This window comes from Equus quagga, chromosome 12, assembly GCF_021613505.1.
Source record: "Equus quagga isolate Etosha38 chromosome 12, UCLA_HA_Equagga_1.0, whole genome shotgun sequence".
Taxonomy (NCBI): domain Eukaryota; kingdom Metazoa; phylum Chordata; class Mammalia; order Perissodactyla; family Equidae; genus Equus; species Equus quagga.
This window is the reverse complement of record NC_060278.1, coordinates 33,769,996-33,797,114: the sequence shown is the minus strand read 5'-3', so window position 1 is coordinate 33,797,114 and position 27,119 is coordinate 33,769,996. Positions and strand designations below refer to the sequence as shown.

Below are 27,119 nucleotides of genomic sequence, written 5' to 3'. Positions count from 1 at the left end.
GAGAAGGGAAAACACTGACAGAGAATTGGTACTCAGGAATGTGTTCCAGCTCTGATAAACAACCACTCCTAATATACTGCCAAGAAAAGTCTGGCGTTCATAATGGCATGGACTAGGAATTTCTGGGTTCAAAGAAGCGAGAGACCTCCCCCCAAGCAGAGGGCAGAGGCTGGTTTCAGCGTCTTGCGAAGCCCTTCCTAACTCCGACCACGTGTATCTGACCACATTACTGCCTTGCTCTCACTTCAAAAGTGATTTTCCCTCATCTGTGAGATCAAATCTAAACTCCTCTGCATGCCCCTCTCGACCCATGTGTCCAGGTTCTTCTTTTCCTGCTTCCCATTTACTGCCACTGGATCCTCTCAGCAGGTGCACGCACCCTTCCTTCTCCTTTACTACACTGTACATAACTCCAGTAAAGCTACTCTTTTCTTGCACAGCAATAATTTTCCATATCTTTACCATCTTAGTAAGCAGCAAGCTACTTGAGGACAAAAACCATTTCTTACTATCTTTGTATTCCTAGCACCTAACACAATGCACAACACCTAATAAATGTTCAATAAATATTCCTTTATGAATGAATGTTCTTCAGTGAAATGGTCCATACTGGAGAGGAGAGAGGACTTAAATTCTTGTTTTAAGAGTAAGAGTAAACACATCCAAAGTTACCCCGATTTAACAAAAATCTAGGGTTTGACACAAATACTTAAAATATAAGAATTAGAACCGCATGAGAAATTAGTTGTGTCACGATTTGTCATCCTCAGATGGTAACTATAATGGTCACTCTACCCTATAAAAACAAGGTGCCAAGATTTCAATTATGAATCAACATGTATCAGCCATGGGGATATAAGCTGCTTTTAAAGGCTAGACTTTCGCAATATTTTTAAAAAAAAGGTAAACAGAAATGTTTTCTTATTTGTCTTGAAAAAGAAATTGAAAATTTCTTGTGAATTGTAAACTTTCTATTTAGAAACAATGGGACTCTTGCATTAAATTCTTGGTTTTGTTCTTCAGTTGATGACATTTGCATATAAAACAATCTTTGTTTCTTAGGAGATCATCTGCCTCTGAAATGAGATCTATTTATCTTCTTCAGAAATAGTCTCCCCTAATTGTGACACAACTAATTTTGTTATTCTAAATGCGGGCTATCATCATCCAAGGCAAATCTACAGGACGGTAACTGAACTCCAGAGAACAAAGAATTTGTTGTTCATGACATTCACAAGAACAATCCTGGTCTAGAAAATACGATCTTGTATTTGAATAAACAAGGAATAGTGTTTCTAAAATCTCCACAAAAATGGAGAATTGTAAACTCCAGATTTGTAACAGAGAAAATGGTATTTTTGGCACCCCTCAAGAAAATAATAGTTGGAAATTTACTGTATTTCAAATTATTAGCACTTGTTTATAGTAACTCAACATTGTTGAAATGTAAATTTAATCTCTAGTAGAAAAGAACTATTATGGTAATAAACTGGTATGAGTTACTCCATGTATGAGGAATGCGGGTATCATTCTAAATGTATTCCTACTTCCTAATTTCTTTTGGTTACTTTTTCCTGTTGAGTATTTACAAATTATCCATTTTAAAATTACAATTATTTACATGTCTAAGTGGCCTTGAAATTGTGACTCTTGGGGGCCATGATGTATATAGTTAAAAAGTCAAAGTAGGTTTCATAAGACAAATCTAGTTAGAATCCTAATTCTGTCTCCACCACCTCCTAGCTGTGTACAGAATATATATATATATACATATATATATATTTTTAAAGATTTTATTTTTTTCCTTTTTCTCCCCAAAGCCCCCTGGTACATAGTTGTGTATTTTTAGTTGTGGGTCCTTCTAGTTGTGGCATGTGGGACGCCACCTCAGCATGGCTTGATGAGCGGTGTCAAGTCTATGCTGAGGATCCTAGCTGGCGAAACCCTGGGCTGCTGCAGTGAAGCACATGAACTTAACCACTCGGCCACAGGGCCGGCCCCCAGAATATATTTTTTTAAAAAAATTCTGATCCTCAGTTCCATCACCTTTAAAAAGATCAAGTTTGCTATCACCAAAGGTTATTCAAATATGCCACGCACTTATCTAGCAGATGGCACATAGCCCGTGCTCACTGAATTGCAGCCCGCACTCAGCACAGAGCAAGGCCTCCCCGTGCGGTTCCAGCCACACTAGCCTTCTCAGAGTCTGAGGGAGAACCGAGCGTGCTCCTGCCTCAGGGCTTTACTGCAGCTACTCTCTGTGTTTGTAAAGTTCTTCCCCTCTATTTAGGCAACAGCTGCCTCCTTCCTTGCATTCAGGTCTCTGGTCAAACATCACTTTCCCTGAACATCCCATTTACAGAAGATTATATTTTCCAAAGGTAGCTGCAACATCATCTCCCATCTCACGCGCTCTTCTACCATTGAGAGGTGGGGTCAATGTCACTGTCCCTTAAATCTGTGTAGGCTTAGGACTGCTTAACTGCAAGCATATGACAGAAATTATGTCGTGTAATTTCTGAAACCAGGTCATAAAAGGAGATGCATACACGAAAATTCACAGCAGCATTACAGCCAAAAAGTGGAAACAACCCAAATGTCCATCAACTGCTTAACAGATAAACAACACGTGGTATGTCCATACAATGGAGTATCATTTGGCAATAAAAAGGAATGGAGTACTGATAACATGCTAACACATGGATGAATCTTGAAAACATTACGCTAAGCGAAAGAGGCCAGGCACAACAGGCCACGTATTATATGATTCCATTTATAGGAAATGTCCATAATAGGTACATCTATAGAGACAGAAAGTAGACTAGTAGTTGCCTAGGGGGAGGGGAGGCCAGGGAACTAATGGGTATGGGATTTCTTTGTTGGAGTGACGAAAATATTCTGGAATTAGACAGTGGTGATGGTTGCATAACTTTGTGAACATACTAAAAATCACTAATCTGTCCTTTAAAAGGCTGAATTTTATGGTATGTGACTTATACTGTAATAAAATTATAAAAAATGTACTAAGAAAAGAAATTTTCAAAAAAAACTAATAAAACATTTCTTGATGGTTTACTAGGTGGGGGAAAAAAAAAGATGCAGCTTCTAACTTGTTACCCCGGACATTCACTTTTAGAATCCAGAGCCAAAGAAGTCTGACTACCCTGCAGCCATCTTGTTATGAGGAAGCCCAGCCATGCGCAGAGGCTAAGGTTGCACACAGACAATCCTGTTGATAGCCCTGCTAGGGTACCAGTTGACAGCCAGCATCAACTGTCAGACATGGGAACAAAGATGCTTCCCGACTCCAGCCTTCAGCCAGCGTTGCCTCCCTCCTGCAGTTCTTCTGGCTAAGGCCCCACATCCTGTGAGCAGAGACAAGCCACCCCCGCTGTCCCCTGCTGCACTCCTGACTCAGAATCACCATCACACAGAATGGTGTTTCTCACCAGTAAGCTCTGGAGTGGCATGTGACACAGCAATGGAAACGTGAACACTATTTGAGTCACCACACCACACCACCCCTTTATCAAGTCTTTTTTTCTTCCTAGTACTTATTCATTACATGACATGATGTGGTTTATTTATTTTTATTCTGTAGCCCTCCATCACAAGTAAGTTCCCTGAGAGCTGGATCCTTTGCGTCTTGTTCCCGTAACCATATCACCCTAAAAAATACCCAACACATAGCAGACACATAATATATAGTTGTTGAATAAACAAATCAATGAATTCTTGTGGAACCTTCAGCATGGGGAGGTCACAGGTTGGAGCTTGCTTTGGCATGAACTCCAAAATGAAGCCACTGCCATTTCATTAACTTTCTCAATGAAATATTTTCAAATAATGAAGTATAAAAATGCACATTACTACAAATCCAAATTATCATTTTTTGTTTCTAAGGAAAATCCAAGATGGTTTATAAAACTGTAAACATTCTTGTTGAAGTCATTCAATTATTCTCTTTTAATAAATGAATCAAAATGGGCATAATCAAGGAACAAAATGTATATGGCTAAGAAATAAAAATTTCTTACTCTATTATAGTTAGTACCTTTGTGCTCATAAAGTTTATAGAATTTAATTTCTACATATTCTTTCTTGCCTTATAATAAATACATTAAACAGATGAGACCAAAATAGATTTGATTCCTCTTGAAATCTAGGTCTTACAATTTTTTTTTAATGCTTAAATGGTTCACATTGCAAAACATTATGTCAATGTTATTTTTTCCCAAGAAGGGAACCACAACCTACCTCTGGTGCCAGGTATTCTGGTGTTCCACAGAACGTCTTCATGGTGGCGGCATCTGTGATCCCTTCTTTGCAAAGTCCAAAATCTGTAATTTTTATGTGCCCGTCTTTATCCAGCATCAAATTCTCCAACTGCATAGTAAGAAAAATGACATAATTTGTTCCATAGTCTTCAAAAATAGGAAAATACTGCTTTGAAAAGTTATTGAATGATGTGTAAGTTATTCTGGAAAGAGGACACAGTTGTAGCTAACAGAACTTTCAGTACATACAAACCCTGTAGCTTCCTAGCTCATCTTTAAAAAGAAACATGCATATGATCCAGCTATTCCACTGCTGGGTATTTATCCAAAGAACTTGAAAACACAAAGGCATAAAGATACTTGCACCCCTATGTTCATTGCAGCATTATACACAATAGCCAAGACTTGGAAGCAACCTAGGTGCCCATCAAGGGACAAATGGATAAAGAAGATGTGGTATTTATACACGATGGACTACTACTCAGCCATAAGAAATGACGAAATCCAGCCATTTGTGACAACATGGATGGACCTTGAGGGTATTATGCTGAGTGAAATAAGTCAGAGGGAGAAAGTCAAATACCATATGATCTCACTCACAAGTAGAAGATAAAAACGACAAAAAAACAAAACAAAACATAGCACTGGAGATTGGACTGGTGGCTACCATACGGGAAGGGGGGAGGGGGGAGGGCAAAAGGGCTGATTAGGGTCACATGTGAGGGGATGCACTATAATTTGTGTTCAGGTGGTGAACAGGATGCAATGTATCCAGAATTTGAAATATGACGTACATCGGAAAAAAAATAAAAATAAAAAAAAATACTTAAAGAGGACAAAATTATTAATTTTTAAATGAATGAGAGTAAGAGTCATTATTGTGCAAGTTCTGAGAACTAAAGCCTAATTAACTTTTCAAAGCAAACATCAACTCTTTTTTTTCAAAAAAAATAAATTACAATTTAAATAATCCCAAAGAGATGAGCATCTTCTCCTAGATATATATAGATGGTTTTCAGTAATTTCTCTTGGGAATCTATTGCTATTGTAAAATATTTGCTTACAGAAATATTTTTTGATGGTTGTTGTAAATCAAACCTAAATATTATTTTGTAAGGTAAGGCAATATCCTCTTTTGCAGTTCTTTGTAATAAAGAAACACCAACCCTTTTAAATATAAAAAGAAGAAGAATATCAAAGTCAAACATTCAATAGTTAATGAAAATATATAGCACAAATATTGTAAAGTTGGAATCTCTTGGAACTCATTAACTCTAAAACACCAAAGAGAATCTTATAGTTTAACCAAGTAGCAAAATCATCTGGATCAAGTGAAAATTATGAAATGCAAGAGGGAAGGAGTTTGTGCAAGGCCAATGCAATGGAAAATAGTAACAATAACTCATCTTTTTCTCCTAGTTTGAACCCAAAGTTATGATTATCATCACACAGACATACATTTGAGTTCTGAGTTGTGATCTTACAGCCCTATGCAGATGGTCCCCTAACCTTGACCGGTCATGTAGACACCACCTAAAGGAATACGTGAGAAACACATGTGAAAACTATACTGGCAGGATAAATGATAATTCACTTATTTAAGGAGAAGATACTTATCCTACTCCTTAATGTCATGACATACGAAAGTGCTTACCCGAACTCTGAAGACAATATCAAATTCAAAACAGAACTCCACACAGGAACATAAACCACAGACACCAATCACACAGAATGTGATGATATGATACTCTGCCATATTATCCAATGTCTTATAAACCAGAAACTAACTGGAGCGAAGTTGTGTTCAGTGAAGGAAAGATAGAACAGACATAAGTCCTTGGGTATAGCACTTACTGTGCTACCCAACTGAACTAAATGCTCAATGCGTGTTTCATGAATTGCAGGTATTTCAGAGAAGCGAATTTGTGACTTGTCTACAGAAAGCTAAATGAACTCCAAATATATTGTTGAACCTTTTAAAAGTAAAAGTTCTCTTATTTTATCTAAATTCAGATACTCTGCATCTTCCTTACACTTCTCTAGCAACTGCAACTTAAAAATCAAGCCTAGTTTGCCCAAATGGCAATAAGTCCTGAATACTGGAACCAATCAGAAACATCAAGAAAGAGTTTCTTTGCCAACTGCTCTTTCTTGCTATTATCTCTTTGTCTCTGCCTTAGTCTTTCTCATCTTCATGCTTCTGGTTTTCTCTCCTTTTCCCTTCTCTCTCTCTCTCTTTTTTTTTTTTTGGTGAGGAAGACTGGCCCTGAGCTAACAGCTGTTGCCAATCCTCCTCTTTTTGCTTGAGGAAGATTGTCACTGACCTAACATCTGTGCCCATCTTCCTCTATTTTATGTGGGATGCTGCCACAGTGTAGCTTGCCGAGCAGTGCTGGGGATCCAAATCTTCGAACACTGGGCTGCCAAAGCGAAGTGTGTGAACTTAACCATTACACCACCAGGCCAGGCCCCTCCTCTTTCAAACAACACCCTCTTATTCCTTTCTCTCCTATCTTGCCATAAGGAGAAAGACAAGTATATAGTAGTGGATCTTTCGTTTGTTAAATAAAAATATATGTGCTCTGCTCTTAATTTTTAAAAAATGCTTATTGTTTAAATATGTGAATATATAATATATAAAAACAAAACCAAATTAGTTCTTAAAATGTTGTAAGATCTTTTTAAAAACATTTAATAAATCCCTTTTACTAACATAATATACAAAAAATTCTCATAAAAAACTTCAAATAATACATAACATTGAATAAAATATGAATATACTATCTACTCCATGCCATTCCCACTCCCATCCTAGTTTGGTGTATATGTCAACCTTCTTTATGCGCTTTATATGCCTTGGACAGTATTCATGGAAACATGGTAGCGGCAGGACGCACCACTTCTCCACATTTTGACAAGGCTATTTTGAAGTGGATGGATACAGAAGTATCATAATGTACAAACACTGTCTTTTAACACCAAGAAGTATATATATTTTAAAAAATCCTGATTTGTACCTAATTCTCTACCCTCATATCTCATCTCTAAGATACCAAGGGTTGAGGGATGAGGAATGAAGTGAGATGCAGGCATGTGGCTGGAGTGAGGAATAGGTTAAGGTGACCAGGAGTCCCAGTTTGCCCAGAACTGAGGGGTTTCCCAGGACACAGGACTTAAAAGTTCTGTAACTGGGGAGTCCTAGGCAAACCAGGAGTTGGTCATCCTACTTGTTTTATAAATGAGCTTTTAAAAAAATTACAATGATATAGTAAGAAATCAGGTTGGCCTAAGGGATGACTGAGAGAGATGGGGTGAGGGTATAGTGATGGAGTGAGAGGTAGCATATTACATGGGAAGCAGGAGAGAACAAAAGGGGTGGGAGCATGGGGTCAAGTCAGAGGGCTTTCATGTGAACTCAAGCTTTATCCCTTACTCACTGTGTGTCCTTGGGCATGGTACTGATTTCTATGTGCCTCAACTTCATCTATAAGACACAGGTAAATAACTGTAACAATCCAATGTGATTGTTTTGAGAATTAAATGAGATACTGAATGCAAAACTCAACAGATTGTGAGCATTCAACAAAGGTATTGATCACTTATTAAATATGGAGAGTTTAAATGGCTGATTTGTAAGTTATCAAAATCGTGTATGCTCTTCCAGACAACTTCTGTTTTAAAGAAAAGAGCAAAGTTCAGGAGTGGAATCCTATAAAACACTTTTGTCAGCTCAATGACTTCATTAAAAACACTTTCCAATATGCAATAATTTCTTTTGAAGAAAACAACAAAACTAAATATTTCATAATTTTTCAGCAAGTTAGTTTACAATAGTGTCCACCTTCTTCTGTCAATTATTTTTCTTCTCTATCTTGAAATGTCATTTTGCCAAATGTGAATGACAAGAACAACTTGTCCATCAAAAGTATAAACAATAGTCAAAGATGCATCACCTTTAAAAAATGTCATCTCCAAATCTAATCTTGTATAAGGAAAAATCGGGGGGTAATTAAATATTCAGTCTTGTTAAAAAATAAATAATAATTTCACACAGATGCATAAGAAAGTTTCCATAAGACAGGAACCATTAGTGGTGTGATTCACAGATATGAAGGATGCACAGAATCATCTGGAAGTCTTTTCACAGCAGATCAATGGCCTGGCTATACCAAAACACCTGGAAATCACTTCCTTAGTACATTTATTTATTTTTTTTTGAGGAAGAGTAGCCCTGAGCTAACTACTACCAATCCTCCTCTTTTTGCTGAGGAAGACTGGCCCTCAGCTAACATCCATGCCCATCTTCCTCTACTTTATATGTGGGACGCCTACCACAGCATGGCTTTTGCCAGGCAGTGCCATGTCCGCACCCGGGATCCAAACCGGCGAACCCCGGACTGCCGAGAAGCGGAACGACTTCCTTAGTGTATTTAACACTAACATAAAGAAGATTTAGTCAAACATTTTTAGGAATCTTTCTATTGTGTAAAGGAGGAATAAAAATACTTACAAATAACTGTTCTTTGGTTTTCTCTCCTAAATCTCATGGCTTTCCTTCTTCCATTAGCCATAAAATGCAAAATGCACACTACCACTGACTGTTCGGTACTATTTATGAAACTTTAAGTGCATCTGTTTTATTTCCACAGTCTTAGTTTCCCAGATTGGGAGCAGGGAAATACGTTTATGCTTAATGGATGCGTCCACTGGCAAAAGCAATGACGAAGTCAAATAGGAAGTTTGAAAAAAAGATTATATATTAAAAATCTGGGTAATGCTTACTATTTGTATCAGTTAGAAGGCTGTTATCTAACAGTTCATGCTTTAAGGAAAGAAAAAACATTACACATATATCTCACAGAGTTTCCATAAAAAAGGCCACATTTTTGACCCAGTTGAAGTGGACAGGCGTTATTTGATACAGGGTCTTGACTCAGTGCATATAAGAAAAAATAGTAGATACTGAAATCATTTTTCCTCTATGCTTTATGGACAAGAAATTATAGCAAGAAAGTTTATTATGCTCCTTTCCGCTCTTGCTGGTGCCCAGAATATAATTAAACTCCAAAAATCCTAGCTGTCTTTAATACAGTGCTTTTCAACCTCTACACTTCATAGTACAATAAAAAATGAAATTTGCGGGATGTACCAGGATCAGTGGACAGGCTGCCTGAGGCCAGAACTGACTGGCCCCGGGGCTCCTAAACCCCCTGGCGGGCTGCGGGAGGCCACAGCTGGGGCACACCTATAATTCATTTGTGGCACACAGGCCGCGCAGCTCTGCTTAACACACATCAAGGTAGCTGTTAGAAAGTTTGCTAAACCTTCGAATATAATATTTATCTACCTATCTTTTAGGTACCATTTTATTTAAATGGGTGACACTGTGCTTAAACAAAGGCACGAAAACAGCAGTTCTTAAGGGCCCTGATGGCTACACTGTAGCAATATAAAGGAACGGTTCCTCTCACTCACTCTTACGCCCCTTTCGGCACAGTTACATCAGACTCGGTGTTCAGGACCGAGACTGCCTCAGGCCCAAGAATGCAGTAAGGAATCCTCCTCTACACACTGCGTATTTAGGTTTACACGCGTCAAAGTGCCAAAATGTCACACAAGTTGGCCTGCAGGAACTGAATGACCACGAATTAAAAGAGTGTGCTGAAATACTGAAAGAGAAACATGTCTTCACTTTCAAACTTCCTAAGCTCGAAAAGGATTCATAACGTACAACACTGGAGACCCCATCTAGGTTGCCAAGCCACTCAAGAATTTACTTCAAATAAAGAACATAGCCCAGTAGTAAAACTTAATTTTTTTCTTTTTGGGGAAGACAGGCCCTGAGCTCACATCCATGCCCATCTTCCTCTACTTTATATGTGGGACGTCTGCCACAGCATAGCTTGACAAGCGTTGCGTAGGTCTGCACCTGGGATCCAAACCAGTGAACCCCGTGCCGCCGAAGTGGCACTGTGCCACTGGGCTTGCACCAGTACAATTTAATTTTAGAGGTGGAAGGGATTTTTAATAGCAGTGGCTTAAAATTTCTATAAAACAGCGCGTTCAGAGTGACTGCCTGATTAGAAGTGGGAGCTGGGGGCACGTCTTCAGACTCCGTACGTAAAGCACAGGTGCGGTCTTCACTCAGACTGAGCTTTTGTTCCGGGGGAGCTTCCAGGGCCAATGAAGACTGAGCCGGCAGTGGTAAAGGACTTGCTGAAGCCATCCCTTTGTGTCATTCTGAGTCTCTGAAATTATCTAAATCTTCCAACATTAATAATGTAAATGATTAACTATTAAACTCTGGGTAGAAAGCAGATTAAATTTTCCACAAGCAGGATATAGCAGCAAGGTATGTGTTGTTTTCTGCCCCTCGCTTGTGTCACAAACTCTTGGAGAAGTTGATTCTCGGTGAATCCCACTGTTACCGCATGCACGTTTGCAAATGCCCCCATTCAGCCTCTTCTGTGCTTGGAAGGCCATGGGTGTTGAAAAGAAAGGTTACACTTGCAAAATGAGAACTAAGCAGAAAAGTTTTTAACACAATTTGCACTACTGACGAAGTCTCAGAAGAGATTTCTTTAAATGTTGTTGTTACCATGAAGCAACACCACTTGTTCCTATGTAATCACAAAGAATTTGGGTCCTGACTGAAACAAAATTTCACACCATGACATGTATTGAAAAATTAAGCAAAATTACTTTTTAAAGTGCAACAAAGGTTGGAATAATTTATGTGTTGCTATGAATATCAAATTATTAGGAAATACTAACTGATAAAATATCTTAAATTAACTTGCACACAAAAAAGGCTTTGCCTCCAATGATAAATGGGGCAGTGGCGGATAAGACTGATTCACTTGAGAGGTGCAGGAAACACAGGCATCTCAAACAGATTTGCCTTTAAATAAACACGAGGTCACTAGGAAGAGAATGATAAAGATAAATCTGAGATTGATGAATCAATGTAGGTATCTAAATCAGTTTTTGATGATGCTATTTTTAATACATCTGGTATAAATATATCTAAAACATGCATTCTCTTATCTTCGGCAGTTTCATTCACATTTTAGGTGACCTTCCAGAGCTAACCCAATGCATTTCTCCATCTAGATTTCACTTCAACACTAGAAAGGCAGAATGGTATAACGAAGAGAACATTAGACCTGGAGCTAGGATTTACAGGTTCTAATATCTTGATTATGTCACCAACTTAGTCCACTACTTAGAGTAAGTTACTTACGAGGCCTGTCGGCTTCAAGGATCTCATGTGTAAACTACGGTTCAGCTCTAAATTTCCAAGATCCCACCTAAAGTATCTTATTCCATTATGCATAATCCTGTGCACTCTGGATAGAGGTAAGACTTGTATAGATTCTGAACATTTGCCTTTTCACATTACATGTATTTTTTTTGCTGTAAATTCATATGGTTTCTGTACTATGCTATACATTGACTTAGAATTTTAAGTTAAGGTTATATTTAAAAAAAATCCAAGCATACAGAGCAGAGACCATTTAATTGTCTAGCAAAGTTAGTGGTCTATGCATATGGTAACTACATGACTAGTACTCATATATAAAGTAAATATTTTATATGGCAGTTTAATAAATTTAGTCTAGGGGCCGGCCCCGTGGCTGAGTGGTTAAGTTCATGTGCTCTGCTTTGGTGGCCCAGGGTTTCCCGGTTTGGATCCTGGGCACGAACATGGCACTGCTCATCAGGCCATGCTGAGGCAGCATCCCACACAACACAACCAGCAGGACCACAACTACAATATACAGCTATGTACTGGGGGGCTTTGGGGAGAAAAAGAGGAAGAAGGAGGGGAAAAAAAAAGATTGGCATCAGATGTTAGCTCAGGTGTCAATCTTAAAAATAAGTAAATAAATAAATTTAGTCTAATTCCATCAGAAAGGACAGGCCAACAAAACTCATTAAATGAACTTTAATGTCCAAATATGTTGAGTCATTTACTGAGAAATGATTAACAGAGAACAGTGACCAAGACCATCCCAATTACATCACTACATCATTAAGGGACCAACGCTGACAATCAAATGATCATTGCTTTCTTTAGACTGCTAATCCTATCTTCCAGTTTTAAGCATTTTGCTGTGTTATCAAGTACTTCAAAATTATTCTCATTTCCTTAAATCCAGGAAATCCTCCCCTTTCTCCCTACAAATAGGATTCATAAAATACAAAGTGAGGGGCTGACCCAGTGGCATAGTGGTTACGTTCACACACTCCACTTCGGCGGCCTGGGGTTTCTGGGTTCAGATCCTGGGCGTGGACCTACACACTGCTCATCAAGCTGTGCTCTGGAGGCATCCCACACACAGAAAATAGAGGAAGACTGGCACAGACGTTAGCTCAGCGACAATCTTCTCAAGCAAAAAGAGGAAGACTGGCACAGATGTTAGCTCAGTGACAATCTTTCTCAAGCAAAAAGAGGAAGACTGGCAACAGATGTTAGCTCAGGTCCAATCTTGCTCACCAAAATATATATATATATATGTATCCATATATAAAGTGGGAGTGGAAGGAGTACACTCAGAGAAGAGCTAACTATTTATAAGTAAATTTGAAAATGCCATATAAGTTTTGTCACGCCATATAACTAATTTCTTTAAAAAGTCTCTAGATTCAAGACATTTAAACAGTATAGTCTTCTTTGGCCACACAGACATCAGACACAGGGATGCTGAATTCTGCCACACTCCTGGTCATAAAAACCTTCAGGCTAAACATACCGTTGATTTGCAGGCATCTCTGGTCCACTCTGGCACTTAGCAGATCATCCTCATCTAGATGTTTTATAGTTGGATAGTTCATTTTTCCTAAATATAGTACTTTACAGCTTCTTCTAAATTTTAATAAATAACAGTATGCTATACAAACATACACACTGTATTTCACTGTCATCATGTAAAGTAACACTTTGAGAGATAGGTACTCCTTATGGTCATTTATAACATAAAGGTACATGATAGGAACATCCTGAAATAACCTCGACAAATGCTTAAATAATTAGATAACTTAAGAATCTCAGGTGCTTAAAAAGGAGTGAGATGGGAGTGAGGGGATAACTGTGATTCCTCTTGCATGCCATAAAAAAATGCGTAGATATACACCTCATTTAATACAAACAGAATTTCATAAAAGACTCATGTAATTTCCATTTCTACAAATCAAATAATATTTTTAATGAAGTAGTACTTGATAAATAAAGCAATTCTGCATCAAATTTTAATAGGTCAAGATTACTACATGATTTACTTTTTAAGAAAGTAATATTGTCACATTTAGAATTTGTTCAAAATGTGTCATGATACAAATTACCTTAATATGGCCAATCTAATTCAAAATAGTATCATGAGAATCACTATTACCTTTCATGAGCTACTCCAAGAGTCAGCCAACTATGGCCTGTGGGCGAAAGCTAGCCAACTGCCTGATTTTGTAAATCAAGTTTGACTGAAACACAGCCAGACACACTCGTTCACGTACCGTCTACGCTGCCTTCGCCCGACTGTCGTAGAGCTGAGGAGCTGCAAGAAACTGGATGGGCAGCAAAGCCCAAAAGATTGACTATCTGGCCTTTCCAGAAAGTTCATCAAGCCCTGAGCTATTCTGAGGGTCTCATCAGAAAGGAGCTTAGAGAAGTCAAGTCAGTATTACTGGTAAAACAAAACAGTGCTTTTTAAAATGGAAACTAAACAAATTACTATAAGGCTGTATTGGAACGCCTCAGGAATTTAACCCTGCCAAAACAAAAACAAGTATTTTCCTCCCAATAAATAATCTTATTTATTATGAAAGTTTCTTCATAATACAACATTGGATGTTAGAATATAATAATGAAATTCATTTTAAAATGTTACTTGCAAAGTTACTTGACTTTTAATCAGGCGTCTAACATTACTCATATCATTTACAGAAAAATGAGTCTATTATTGGTAGACCACATTCGATCAGAGCAGTCAAGCAAAAATTACTTTTCACATCAAAAACTCAGACATAAAGGAACTACGTACATATCAGCGAATGAAATTTCCTGTCCAGTGCAGTGAACTACATTCTTAAACAGAGAGCTTTTCTCCCCAATGAAATCCGCTTTTCTCCAAACTGTGTAACTTTGTAATTACTTTATGTTTGTCCCCATAGACTCTGCAAAAGCAAATTCTGACTCCTTTTCCTTTTACCTTGAGATCACGGTACACAATCTTCCCGGAGTGCAGATAGTCCAAGGCAGAGACGATTTCTGCACCATAGAAACGCGTGCGGTCCTCAGAGAACACCCGCTCTCTCGACAAATGGAAAAACAGCTGCAGGGTAAACAGCAGGGACAGGGCTGTAATAATTACTGATTTAGTGGGGGAAATTAACACAAACATAAAACACCTCTCCTCACCATATTGTGACGGTAGATAGCGTACTCTCAGTGGACACTGAGCACTCCTAGACAGCAGCTGGCTTAGCTTTTCCAGGTTTCCAAGGGGAGACTGCGGGCTGTTACATCAGCGTTTTAATCAATATCCCAATCTTGTTTAAGGCATTCTGCTTGCCACCCATTTAACCTTCAGTTACCAGAGGAAAAGGCAGGCATCATCAGACTGCATTTCGCCTCACGATGCTGTTGCCTCACTCTTTCAAGGATTAGGTACTGAGACATTATTACAATAAGTGAGCACAAGGATAGATGGAGTATGTCTACTTACTCATTTGATTTCAAAGAAAGGACTGCTGATTGGCTCAAACTGATTTATGTGAACATGTTATATTCTACAACTGTTGATTCACCACGATCTCTCCAGAAACGTTTTCAAAGTCTGAATCAGTTTTCTGTGGTGAGAAACTGCGAGGCTTTAAGTTTCTAATTTATTTTAGTAATGCCAAAACGGACTGAGAAGCTCCCATTATTCCGCTTACAGTTTTCAATGTATATTCTTCCTGTTTCAAAAATTAACTACGCCACCGATCTTTTCTCACATAATCACTTAAAACTATAAGCCCATCCATTTCCTGTTAATCACACAAAAGATATACCACTCAGTCAACAAATATTTATTGGTGCTCCCTGTGGCCAAGCATCCAGCTCTCCTTTTAGGCCAGCTCTTTATGCAACAAACCGCCCACCGCACCTCTCAGTTCCCCGATGTATGAGAGGAAGGAGCAGGTTTCAGGCACTGTGAGTTGACTATGGACCTTTGCTGTACGATTTCACTGCATGAAGGACTCTGCTAAGAACAATGAAAGACAGCTAACAGAGCTGAGCACACAGCTGAGCAGCAGGGTAGGTACTTATGCTTGTTTGTGATTAAAGACATGAACCACAGTCAATGCATCCTCGAATTCAAGGTCAGAAATTAACTATACCGTCACACGAATCACTGACTCTTACTGTTTCTGCAAAGTTATAAGAATTACAGTTAAGTAAGACTTGCTCCTCACACACAAATCATAATTCAGGTAACATAAAAGAGGTTCCTACGGATTCCTCCTCTGCTCCACCTCCACCTCCACTTCAGAGCCTAGCATCGTTTTCAGAGCAGCTTTACGCATAACCATTGTCATAGTCAAGAGAGGGAAGTAATATCACATAATTATTGACAAAAAAAGACTGGCTCAACATTAGTTATAGTAAAATTAAAATATGTGGCAGATAGTCTCTAAATTTTAATTCTCTACTATATTGTCAAATTTTATCAAATCAAAGATGCCATTGCTTGGGACTCCATCATCATTTTATGTTAACAGCAAGAAAAAAAAAATGTTGTCACCATCAAATACAAAAGGTATTCTAATTGCAGAAATGTTAAATGTGTCTTAAAAATGATCAAATATAGTATGCCAAAAATCAAAATAATGTATACAATTACTCAGAGACATTTTTCAAAATTCATTCATTCTACATAGGCAGATATATATTATTAATGCATTATCATTCAAATGAGGACAAGAAGTAGAAAGAAGCATGGAACATCTGTAAAGTCATTCTGAAAAGTTTCCAGGTCAAAATAATTTCTGCCATGCTTTATACAAAATATCACTAGCTTTGATGGAGGAATCCCTGTGACCTCTATGTAGATCTATGGTAGCCTTCTAATGGGATGAAAATCGTAGGTAGATTTCTAAATTTTCTTAAAATAATGTCACACCTACTACCCACTCATCCACTGTACAAAAGATATAGATCCTCTCTAAGTCAGTGTAATACATGTGGGCTTCTACATCTTTATTTACACCATCTATCTTCAACTTGTCTCCCAGCCAATTTATATAAAAATATCAGCTAAAAGAAATACTTAAGGAGAAGAATCTTATGTATTTTTCAATCTGCTGTCCTCTGATGTCTACCCTTGCCACTTTAAAGAATTTGTTCTTGTTAAGATAACCCAAGAACCTCTTAATTGCCAAATCCAACAATCTATTTACAATCTATACCCTTTCTTCCCGTTCTGGAGCTCAGAACATCATCTACTGCTCTCTCCTTCTTGAAAACATTCCTTGGCTTTGTTAATACAACTCTCTCCTGATTTTCAACCTCAGTCTTTGGATATTCCTTCTCAGTTTGCACCTTGGCTTTGAACCAATTTTCAATTTTGTGAGCATCAATTATTTTAAAGTCACCGTGTTGGGCATTGGGAAGAAAAAAGAGAGCATAAAATGATGATTAAGACATAGTCCCTGATCTTAAGAAATTCAACCCAGTGAAGGAAACATAAGCATAGATTAAAGAAAGGCAAGCTAGTTGTGATAAATTCTGAAACTCCAGTATTAAAAATGCTTTGAAGAGTGATTAATCTTCATTGGGATGATCTGAGGAGACTTTACAGATAAGGTATTATCTCACGTTCTGAAGGATGGGATTGTCCACAAATGGAGAATACAAAGGAAGCTGACAAAAGATTGCTATGTACGTTTTACCTATCTTTATATTACTAATACAGCATAGTATATTACCCACATATAGTAGGTAATAACAAATGTTTGTTATTTGTTATTGAAATTTGTTATTTGTTATTGAAAGAATTAATTCTAAAAAGAAAAACCCGCCATGGCAAGGAAACACATGCAGGGAATACGCGTAGCTGAAAAATAGTACATTCAGGGCAAAGACGAGGCCAGACTGTTTTGAATCTTGACTGCCATGACATGAGTTTGCAATTTATTCTGTAGACAGATAGTATCAAAGAGTTTTGGGTAAAAAAATTAGCATAATTTTAAAAACAACTCTAGCAGCAATTGGAGAATCAATTAAAAAGATCTGAGACTACAGTCAGGTAAACAATTCATAAAGTGCAACCAAAAAAGTTACTGAGCACCTATCTAGCACAACTCTTGTGAAAAGCTGCAGACACAATGAGAAGAAACGACACCGATCTAAAAGGATATTATTATTTATAAACAATTCTACTAAAAATATGGTAGTTATCAAATAGCACAAATAAAGAAGTGAACAAATATGTCTGGGAATATCAGAAGTTACATTTAAGCTAGATAAGACTTCTGAGGGACCGCAGCTAGAGTGGTAGTCACAGACATTTCAAGAGCGTCAACATTCCAGAGGGCACTAGCCATTTGGGCCAAGGGAAACAAAAAGTATGTTGAGGTTTCCCTATCGAGGCTGAGCTGCTGCCAGCAGTATAGAGGAAAAGAATGGGGATGGGGACAGAGAAGCAATGGATTTTATTGTGACTGATGTCATTTAAATAAGCACTTGATAGCAAAGATTTGGAGCTATGGGATCCAAGGGTACAGAGGTAGATACGGGAGTAATTTATATAAGGGATATTGTTGAAACCAAGGAAGCACAGTATAGCTCAGGAATTCAGTAGGAACTGAAAATAGAGTTAAGGTGAGAATCTTAGGATACCACTTACATAAGGACAGGAAGAAGAAACAGAACAGGATACTGAGGTGGAGCCCTAAGAGAAGTACAAAAGGAAAGAAGAATACAAGATCTAAAGAATGAAGGAAAAGAAAGTTTCAAGAAGGAAGTAATGTTTACCTGGCATAGGAATTAGGCCATTTGTTACCTTTCAGGAAAGAGATGTGATACTTACGTGAGCTAAGAAGAGAAGAGAAGTAAAGCTAGAAATGATGCGTGACTCCTTCAGAAAAAAATGAGTGAAATGAGCCAAGATACTGTTGAAACAGAAGGGTTTTGCTCAACATATTAAATAATGCTTTCAGGAAAACTTTTGCCCAAAGAAACTGAGAGATACTATAGAGCTATAATTCATAAGGAGTAGGCACACAAATTGAAAGAAAGATCAATGAATTGAGACAGCCAGAAACAGTTTATTTAATAAGAATTTAATAGATGATGGTAACGCATGACAAAGTATATGGGAAAAAAATGACTATAATAAATGGTACCACAATAATTCCTTAACTTTGGAGAAAAGTAAAATTCAGTTTTTATCTCACATCATAGCAAAATAAATTTCACATGTAATTAATAGTTAAATATAAAATATGGAACTAATTTTTAGAAAAACTAGAAAATATGAATCAATAGTTATTTGATCTCAGGATGAAGAAGGATTTTCCAAGTAGAAAAGAAGTGGAACAAATCATAAAAGAAAAAACTCATAGAATTAACCACGTGGAATGGCAAAAATAAATAAAATTGAATATTTATAACAAATATGACAAAGTTCATATGCTTAATATATAAAGAAATCATATGAAAAATAAGAATACTAAACACAAAGGGAAAAAAGGGGAAAAGATAGAGACAATTAACATAAAAGGAATAAAAATGATTACAGTATATGAAAACATCATAATAATCAATGCAGTAGAGATAAAAACGAGACAATTTAACACATCAAGAAACAGTACTGTCAGTGAAAGCGTGGTGAGATAAGTAACTTCATACTCTGCTGGCTAGTAAGTAAACAGATAGAAACTCTTTGCAGGACAACTGGCAATAGATGTCAAGATAATTTTTAAAGTACAGTAGTTCCTTTGCTAAAAATGTGCTTTCAAAAAAGGGAAATGTAGAAGTCGTCCATGCAAGGATATTCTCTGCAGCAGTGTATACAATGAAAAGAATGTGAAAACAGCCTTCCGATCATAACGAAAAATAAAATTAGATTTTCATCTAATATCATAACAAAATAAATTTTCATGTAACTGTTATATATAAAATATGAAACTAACTAAAAAACTAGAAAATAAGAATAAAAAGTCCATGAGATTAGACTTACCCCCTTGTTCTAAACAACTAGAGAGAAATACATGAAACAAAAAAGAAAACTGGGAAAAACATATAACACAACTCTTTTTAGATACTGGGCAACTGGTAGTGCAGGACAATGATTCTGGTGTGAAGAGAAGCAAATGACGTGAGCCCTAAAATCTCCTGCCTTCTGTCTGAGGGGACTTTCTGGAACATTATGCAGGAAAGGAAATCCCAAACACAACTCAGAGGTCTCACTGCTGGAGAGTTAAGTATCAGATTTTGAGGAGGGTGAGGTGGACAGCATTTGTAGGCCAGAACACCAATGAGGAAGAAGCTACACAGGATCGGCACAGTTGAGACTACTGCTGAATACCAATCAATACACGTGTCAGGTTAAACTCTACGAGAACAAGTGGAGAGGGCATGGGGAACCATATGCCAAAGAACTCCCAGAGTTCACAAAGAGCTGAGAGACATTCAGTTTCTAAGCAGTCCGAAGAGTGTCATTACTAAACACCCAAGCATTCAGCAGATATTTCAAAAAAGTCAGAGTAAGGGCCAAACCTACATTAACAAAGCTCACAAATAAGATGGTAATACATCAATCTTATTTGTAAGTAATTGCCCTCTAGAACAAGGTGGAACCGTGTTCGAAGGAAGACAACAAAATCCAGATACTCACATAAAATTCCAACTATCTGGTATCCAACTGACAATTACTAGACATGAGAAGATGCAGGAAAATATGACCCATAACCAAGATAAAAATCAGTCATTAGACAGAGAGCTTAAAAATAACAGAGATGATGGAGTTAACAGACAGTGACCTTAAAACAGTCCATGAACATAAAGAAGAGATAAAGGGAGGGGCTGGCTCCATGGCCGAGGGTTAAGTTCACGTGCTCCGCTGCGGTGGCCCAGGGTTCAGATCCTGGGCGCAGACATGGCGCCGCTTGTCAGGCCACATTGAGGCGGCATCCCACATCCCACAACTAGAAGGACCTGCAACTAAGATATACAGCTATTACAGGGCGGGTTTGGGGAGACAAAGCAGAAGAAAAAAAAAAAGAAGAGATAAAAGGAAATAGAAATAAAAATAAATGGGACTTCTAGAGATAAAACACACAATATCTGAAATAAAAAATTCACTAGATGAGACTAACAACAGATTAGACACTGCAAAAGAAATGACCGATGAACCTGAAATCATAGCAAAAGAAGCTACACATTACAACTGAAAAAAAGAGCCTAGTGACCTGTTGGACAGCATCAAGGAGTCCAACGTATGCGTGACAGCAGCTCCTGAAAGCGGAAGGGCACGTTGGCAAAACAAAGCCTGGAATTCTTCAAACTCAGATAAAGATGACGATGCACAGATCTAAGCATCTCAATGAAACCCAACGAGAAGAAAACTCACAAACATGCCTGAACACTCAGAACCTAACGAGTCACAGCACACTCAAAAGGTTGAAAAAACAGTGATAAAGAGGAAATCTTTTAAAAATTCTGAGGGAAAAAAATTACATACAGAGGAACAAATAGGAGGGCAATCCCAGACTTCTCCTCAGATACTATATAAGCAAGAAGGCAACGGAACGATATGTCCAAATTGCTGAAAGAAAAACAAAAAGGCATCCTAACCTTCTGCACCCAGTGGAAATACCCATAAAATATGAAGGTAAGAGACTCTTGCCTGGAGCAAGATTAACAGATGCCAGATTTACACTTCTTTCTTCAACAACTAGACAACCATATAAAATAAATAAAACAAAGATTCGTGAAACATGAGGCTTCAGAGTACAGTGAATACAGAGGAGAGGGAAATAAGGTGATCACTATGACTGCTCCAGCTTACTGCCTGGAGAGACTGTCCACGATGTGACACAAAGAGGGACAGCCAAACAGAACCTGGTAGGATCCTCGAGTTAAGGGCAGAGAGCGCAGAGATTGGGGAGATCACAGTAGCTATAATTCACGAGGCAGAGAACCACAGAGAGGAGAGCTTCAGGGCTCTGAGATGCACTGCCTTCAAATCTTACTGATTGGCACATGGATGCGAGGAAAATTCTGAGGCCACAGAAAGAGCCATTGGAAAGGATCATGTGAAACGATCATAGGCTCACAGAGAACCCAAAATACTTTTTATCGTCACCAGGCAAAAAGGAAAGACTCCTTAAGAAATGCGGTGTCCAGTATAGTCCTTGCGGATACTGTCTCAGTTATTAGCTAGTGCTAGTTATTAGTTAGGTGTTAGTGCCATTGAGCGGATTCTGACTCCTAGTGACCCCATGGACAGCAGAGTGGAACCCTACCTGGTCTTTCTGCGCCATCCTCTCCCCTTCTGGCGCTGTATGGGACAATGCTCTGCTGCTATTCACAGGGTTTTCATGGCCAACTTTTTTGGAAGTGGGTGGCCCTGCTGGTATTTGAAATACCAGTGGCACAGCTTTCAGCAACACACAGCTCCACAATCAACAGAGGGTGCTGTGGTTCTCTGACCAGGAAACGAACCTGGGCCTAGGTGGTGAGCGTGATGAATCTTGACCGCCTGCCTGTAGGTAGCGCAGCAATATTAGTGTTAGAGAAAAGGCTGTCTGGGTCAGTCTAACTAAGCTTGAAAGCAAGCTGGAAAAGATCATACTGTTTATAAGTAAGTACAATATATATATATACACACACACACACACACACATACACGCGTGTATATATATATATATATATATATATATGGCTTATACATATATATACATATATATGGTTTATGTTAAAAAATACATAGTTTTAAATTCCCAAAATCCTAATAGCCAACAATGTAAAATTGGCAATGTCCAGTGTCTGGCATACAATAAAAAATTATTAGGCATAAAAAAATCAGAAAAATATAACCCATAACTATGAGAAAAACGAATAGAAATGGACTCAGAAAATGACACAGATTGACAGAAACAGACGAATATCATGATAACATAGCTATTAAAAATATAGTCTAGGGGGCTAGCCTGGTGGCATATTGGTTAGGTTTGCGTGCTCTGCTTTGGGGGCCCAGGGTTCACAGGTTCGGATCCCTGGTGCAGACCTACACACCGCTCATCAGGGTATGCTGTGGCGGCATCCCACATACAGAGTAGAGGAAGACTGGCAACAGATGTCAGCACAGGAACAATCTTCCTCACCAAAAATAAATAAATAAATTAATTAATTAATTAATTAAAAAAATATATAGTCTAGCGGCCAGTCCAGTGGCATAGTGGTTAAGTTTGCACACCCCGCTTCAGTGGCCTGGGGTTTACAGGTTTGAATCCTGGGTGCTCATCAAACCATCCTGTGATCAAGCCTATTTGTGGTAGGCATCCCATATACAAAAAAATACAAGAAGACTGACACTGATATTAACTCAGGAACAATCTTCCTCAGGCAAAAAGAGGAAGATTGGCAACAGATGTTAGCTTAGGGACAATCTGCCTCACCACACACACACACACACACACACACACACACAAACACACATATATATAGTCTAAAAGTTCAAAAGGAAGAGAAGGAAGCATAATAAGGAAATAAATGGAAGATACCAAAAAAGTTCCAAATTAAACTTCAAGAGATGAAGTCTGAGATGTCTGAGACGAAAAATGTACTGGATTGAATAAACAGCATATTAGACACAGGAGAAAAAATTGTTAAACGTTAAGACACAGGAAAAAAAATCTAAAAGACAGAAAAAAAAGTGAGAAAAACAAACAGAGCATTAGTAAACCATGGGACATCAAGCCATCTAACATATGTGTAAGTGGACTTTCAGGACAGAAGAAGAGAGCTGAGAGGACAGGAAAAATAAAGAATAACATCCAAAAAGTTTCCAAATTTGATGAAAACTGTAAGCCTACAAATTCACAAAGGCTTAATAAAAAGAACCCAAGCAAAAGAATCATTAAGAAAACCAAATCAAGGCACATCATAAGCAAATAGCAGAAGGCTGGCGATAAGAGCAAAGCTTAAAAGCAACCAGAGGGTGGAGGCAAGGAGAGACACAGCAAGCACAAAGGAACTAATCCAAGAACGAGAGCAGACTTCAAGAGAGAGGAGTGACACCATTACAGTAATGAAAAACAGAACTGGCAGACTAGAATTTTATGCTAAAGCTAAAATATCTGTCCAAAAATGAGAGCAAAACAAAGTCTTTTTTGGACACACAAAAGGTCAGAGAATTCATCCCCGGAAACACGGCATTTATAAATGTTCAAGGTAATGCATCAGGCTGACAGAAAATAACAGGTGGAAAATTGGATCTACACAAAGTAAAGACTGCAAACGCTAACTCTGTGGGTAAAAATATATTGATTTTTTGTATGTTTTTACTCTCTTTAAAAGGTAATGATGGTTTAAAACAAAAATAACAAGGTACTGTGGCATATACAACATTTTTATAGCAAGAACACAAAGGCTTGAAGGGGGAAAATGAAAATGTACTGGTAAAAGGATATTAAGGATATACGTGAAATGGTATAACAACTTGAACAAAAAATGAGGTAAGTTAAACACAAGTTTCTGGTTAAAAACTATCCCACGAAGAAAACTGCAGATCCTCTAAAATTTACAAACAAAATACTAGTGAATTCTATCAACCTCTTAAAGAATAAATAATAACAATTTCATGCAAACAATTCCAAAAAACAAAATAATTCCAAACTCAACATACTGTATGAGGTCAGCATCACCTTAGTACAAAACCAGACAAAGGCATTCCATGGAAAGGGATCAATCATTCCTCATAATCATACACGTAAAAGGTTTTAAAACTTTATCAGATTATACCCAACTAAGTGAGGGTTAATCACAAGCTGATTTAACATTTGGAAATCAATCAAGGTAATTCACTATATTAACAGACTAAAAAAGGGGAAACCGTGTGATCATCTTAATTGATGCAGAAAAACCTTTTAAGAAAAGTCAAAGTCCACTGATGATAAAATCTGTAGGCAAAGTAGAAATAGGAGAGAACTTCCTCAACCTGTGGAAGGCATGAAAAACGCAGAGCTGACATCATACTTAAAAATGAAAGACTGAATCTTTCCCCTCTAGGATTAGGAACACGGATGTTCACTGCTTCTATCTGACTTTGTGCTGGAGTCCTGGCCAGTGAAGTAAGGCATAGACACATAAACAGATAGGTACACAAATATGTAAAGTTTATACAGATTGGAATAGAAGTAAAAATGCCTTTATTCACAGAAAGCCTGTCTACTTAGAAATTCCAAAGAAATTTACAAAAAAATTTCTCAAACTAGTAAGTGAACTTAGGAAAGCCATGGAATACAAGGTAAATACACAAAAATCAACTGTATTATATACTAGCAACAAACAATTTGAAATGGAAAAGACAACAGGAATACGTAAGGAAAAACTGAAAAAAGTTGTGCAAGATCTATTAGCCAGAAACTACAAAATGTTTCAACAGAAATTAGAGAAGACATAAGTAAACAGATCTATCGAGGTCATGGATCAGAACACTAAAATGTTGTTAAGATGTCAGTTCTCTCCAAATCGATCTATGGACTCAATGCAATCCCAATCAAAGTTCCAGAAGGCTTTCTGGTAAAGATTAACAAGCTGATATTAAATTGATATGGAAATGCATAGGCCGTGGAGGGGTCAAAATAATTCTGAAAAAGAACAATGTTCTTCCCGATTTCAAGATAGGCTCTAAAGCTAAAATAATCAAGTCACTATGGCATTGGCGTAAGCAGAGACACACTGATGGAACAGAATGAAGTCCACAAACAAACCTACACGTATATCACGAATTGACTTTTGACAGAGGTGTCAAGGTCATTCAATGGGGCAAAGGATAGCCTTTTCAACAAAAAGTGCTAGAATAACCAGATATCCATATGGGGAAAAAAAATGAAACTCAATCCTTAGCTTACAGTATACATAAAAATGAACTTTAAATAAATCCTAGTATCCATCATGTATAAATACCACATCTTCTTTATCCATTCGTCCCTTGATGGGCACCTAGGTTGCTTCCATGTCTTGGCTATTGTGTATAATGCCACAATGAACATAGGAGTATTTACTCAGCCATAAGCAATGATGAAATGTGGCCATTTGTGACAGCATGGATGGACCTTGAGGGTATTATGCTGAGTGAAATAAGTCAGAGGGAGAAAGTCAAATACCATATGATCTCACTCATAAGTAGAAGATAAAAACGACAAAAAAAAAAAAAGACACATAACATCAGAGATTGGACTGGTGGTTACCATTGGGGAAGGGGGGAGGGGAGAGGGCAAAGGGGGTGATTAGGGTCACATGTGAGGGGATGCACTATAATTAGTGTTCGGGTGGTGAACATGATGTAATCTATACAGAATTTGAAATATGATGTACATCCAAAAATAATAAAATAAAAAAAAGAAATAAAATAAATCCTAGACCTAAAAGTACTAGGTACAACTATAAAAGTTCTATAAGAGGAGCTCTCGTCAAGATGGCAGTGTAAGTGAACTCTGAACTCACCTCCTCCCATGAACACAACCAGGTTACCACTATTCTTGGAAAAATTACCCCAGAGAGAGAACTGAAAACTAGATAAAAAGAACCCCCACAACAATGGACAGTCCTGATAGAGGCAGAAATTCCTGTCTGGAGGAAAAAAAGCTACCTTTGCAAGCTGCGGAAGTTTACAGCTGGACTGTGTAAGGTACACAGCCTTCCCTGAGTGGGGGCGTGTTATTGCTGTAAGCATCCTTCAGACTCAGCACAACCGAGATGAGTCTCATAGTATCTGGCTTTGCTGGCTATTAACTACAATGGGGAATACCCCCAGAAAAGCGATCGGATGTAAGCAGGAAAACCCAGCTGTTAAAGGGCCCATGCACAAATTCACCCATCTCAGAAAGCAACCTAAAATCGCCAGAAAGGTGCACAGTCCATAGGTGAAAAGACACTCATCTGAGAGACTCTGGGTGCATCTCGGTGAGAGGTGAGACCTTGCTAGAGACTGAGACATTGGGGGCAGCCATTACTGTGGCCTAGTACAGGCGTGCTGACACAGAGGCTGGCAGATGTCACAGGAGTTCTTCCCCTGGCCTGTTAGCCCACGGTCTGCCCCACCCACTAGAGCACGGATTTAATCCAGCTCAGCCAGGGCAGGCAGCCCATACTAGGGACTGGTCCTACCAAACAGCAAGCCCTCAGGCTACTTGATCGCTTGCACAGACTGAGCGCCTCGATCCTCTGCAGCGTGTCTGCCTCTGTGGGGCAGGGTCTGTGTAAGGAACAGGTGGAGTGTGAGGGGCGTTGGAGGAGAGTGTGGGGGCCTCAGCAGTGGGGCAACTTGGTACACTCCAGGGGGTCGGGAAGTATGCACAAGGCCAGGACTGTGTTAATGGTGTGTGTGGACCTGTGGGCCATGGGGTTTATCAGTGGCAGAAGCCCTGTGCTTCTCAAACAGCCTCACAGAGGAGCGGCCCCTCCTTCCAAAGCCTGAAAGAACTAGGTGCTCCCGTGCCTGGGGCCAGTCCCACGCAGCTGCAATCCTGTGAGAGCTGACAACAGCCTTGCAGACCAGATGTCCATAGCAATTGTAAGCCCCTGAGCCTAGCAACCAGCCACACTGGGTACCTACTCATTTAACAGGA

General features: G+C 38.4%; 1 protein-coding gene across 1 annotated transcript in view; it reads right to left on the bottom strand.

Moving 5' to 3' along the window:
* Nucleotides 1–27,119, bottom strand: part of AKT3 (AKT serine/threonine kinase 3) — a 325,271-nt gene that overhangs the window by 58,030 nt on the left and 240,122 nt on the right. The window contains exons 9-10 of the mRNA XM_046678396.1: nt 14,486–14,608; nt 4,258–4,386 (exon numbers count right to left, since the gene is read on the bottom strand). Coding sequence (XP_046534352.1) covers nt 4,258–4,386; nt 14,486–14,608 — 252 coding nt within the window. The remainder of the gene's footprint in view (nt 1–4,257; nt 4,387–14,485; nt 14,609–27,119) is intronic.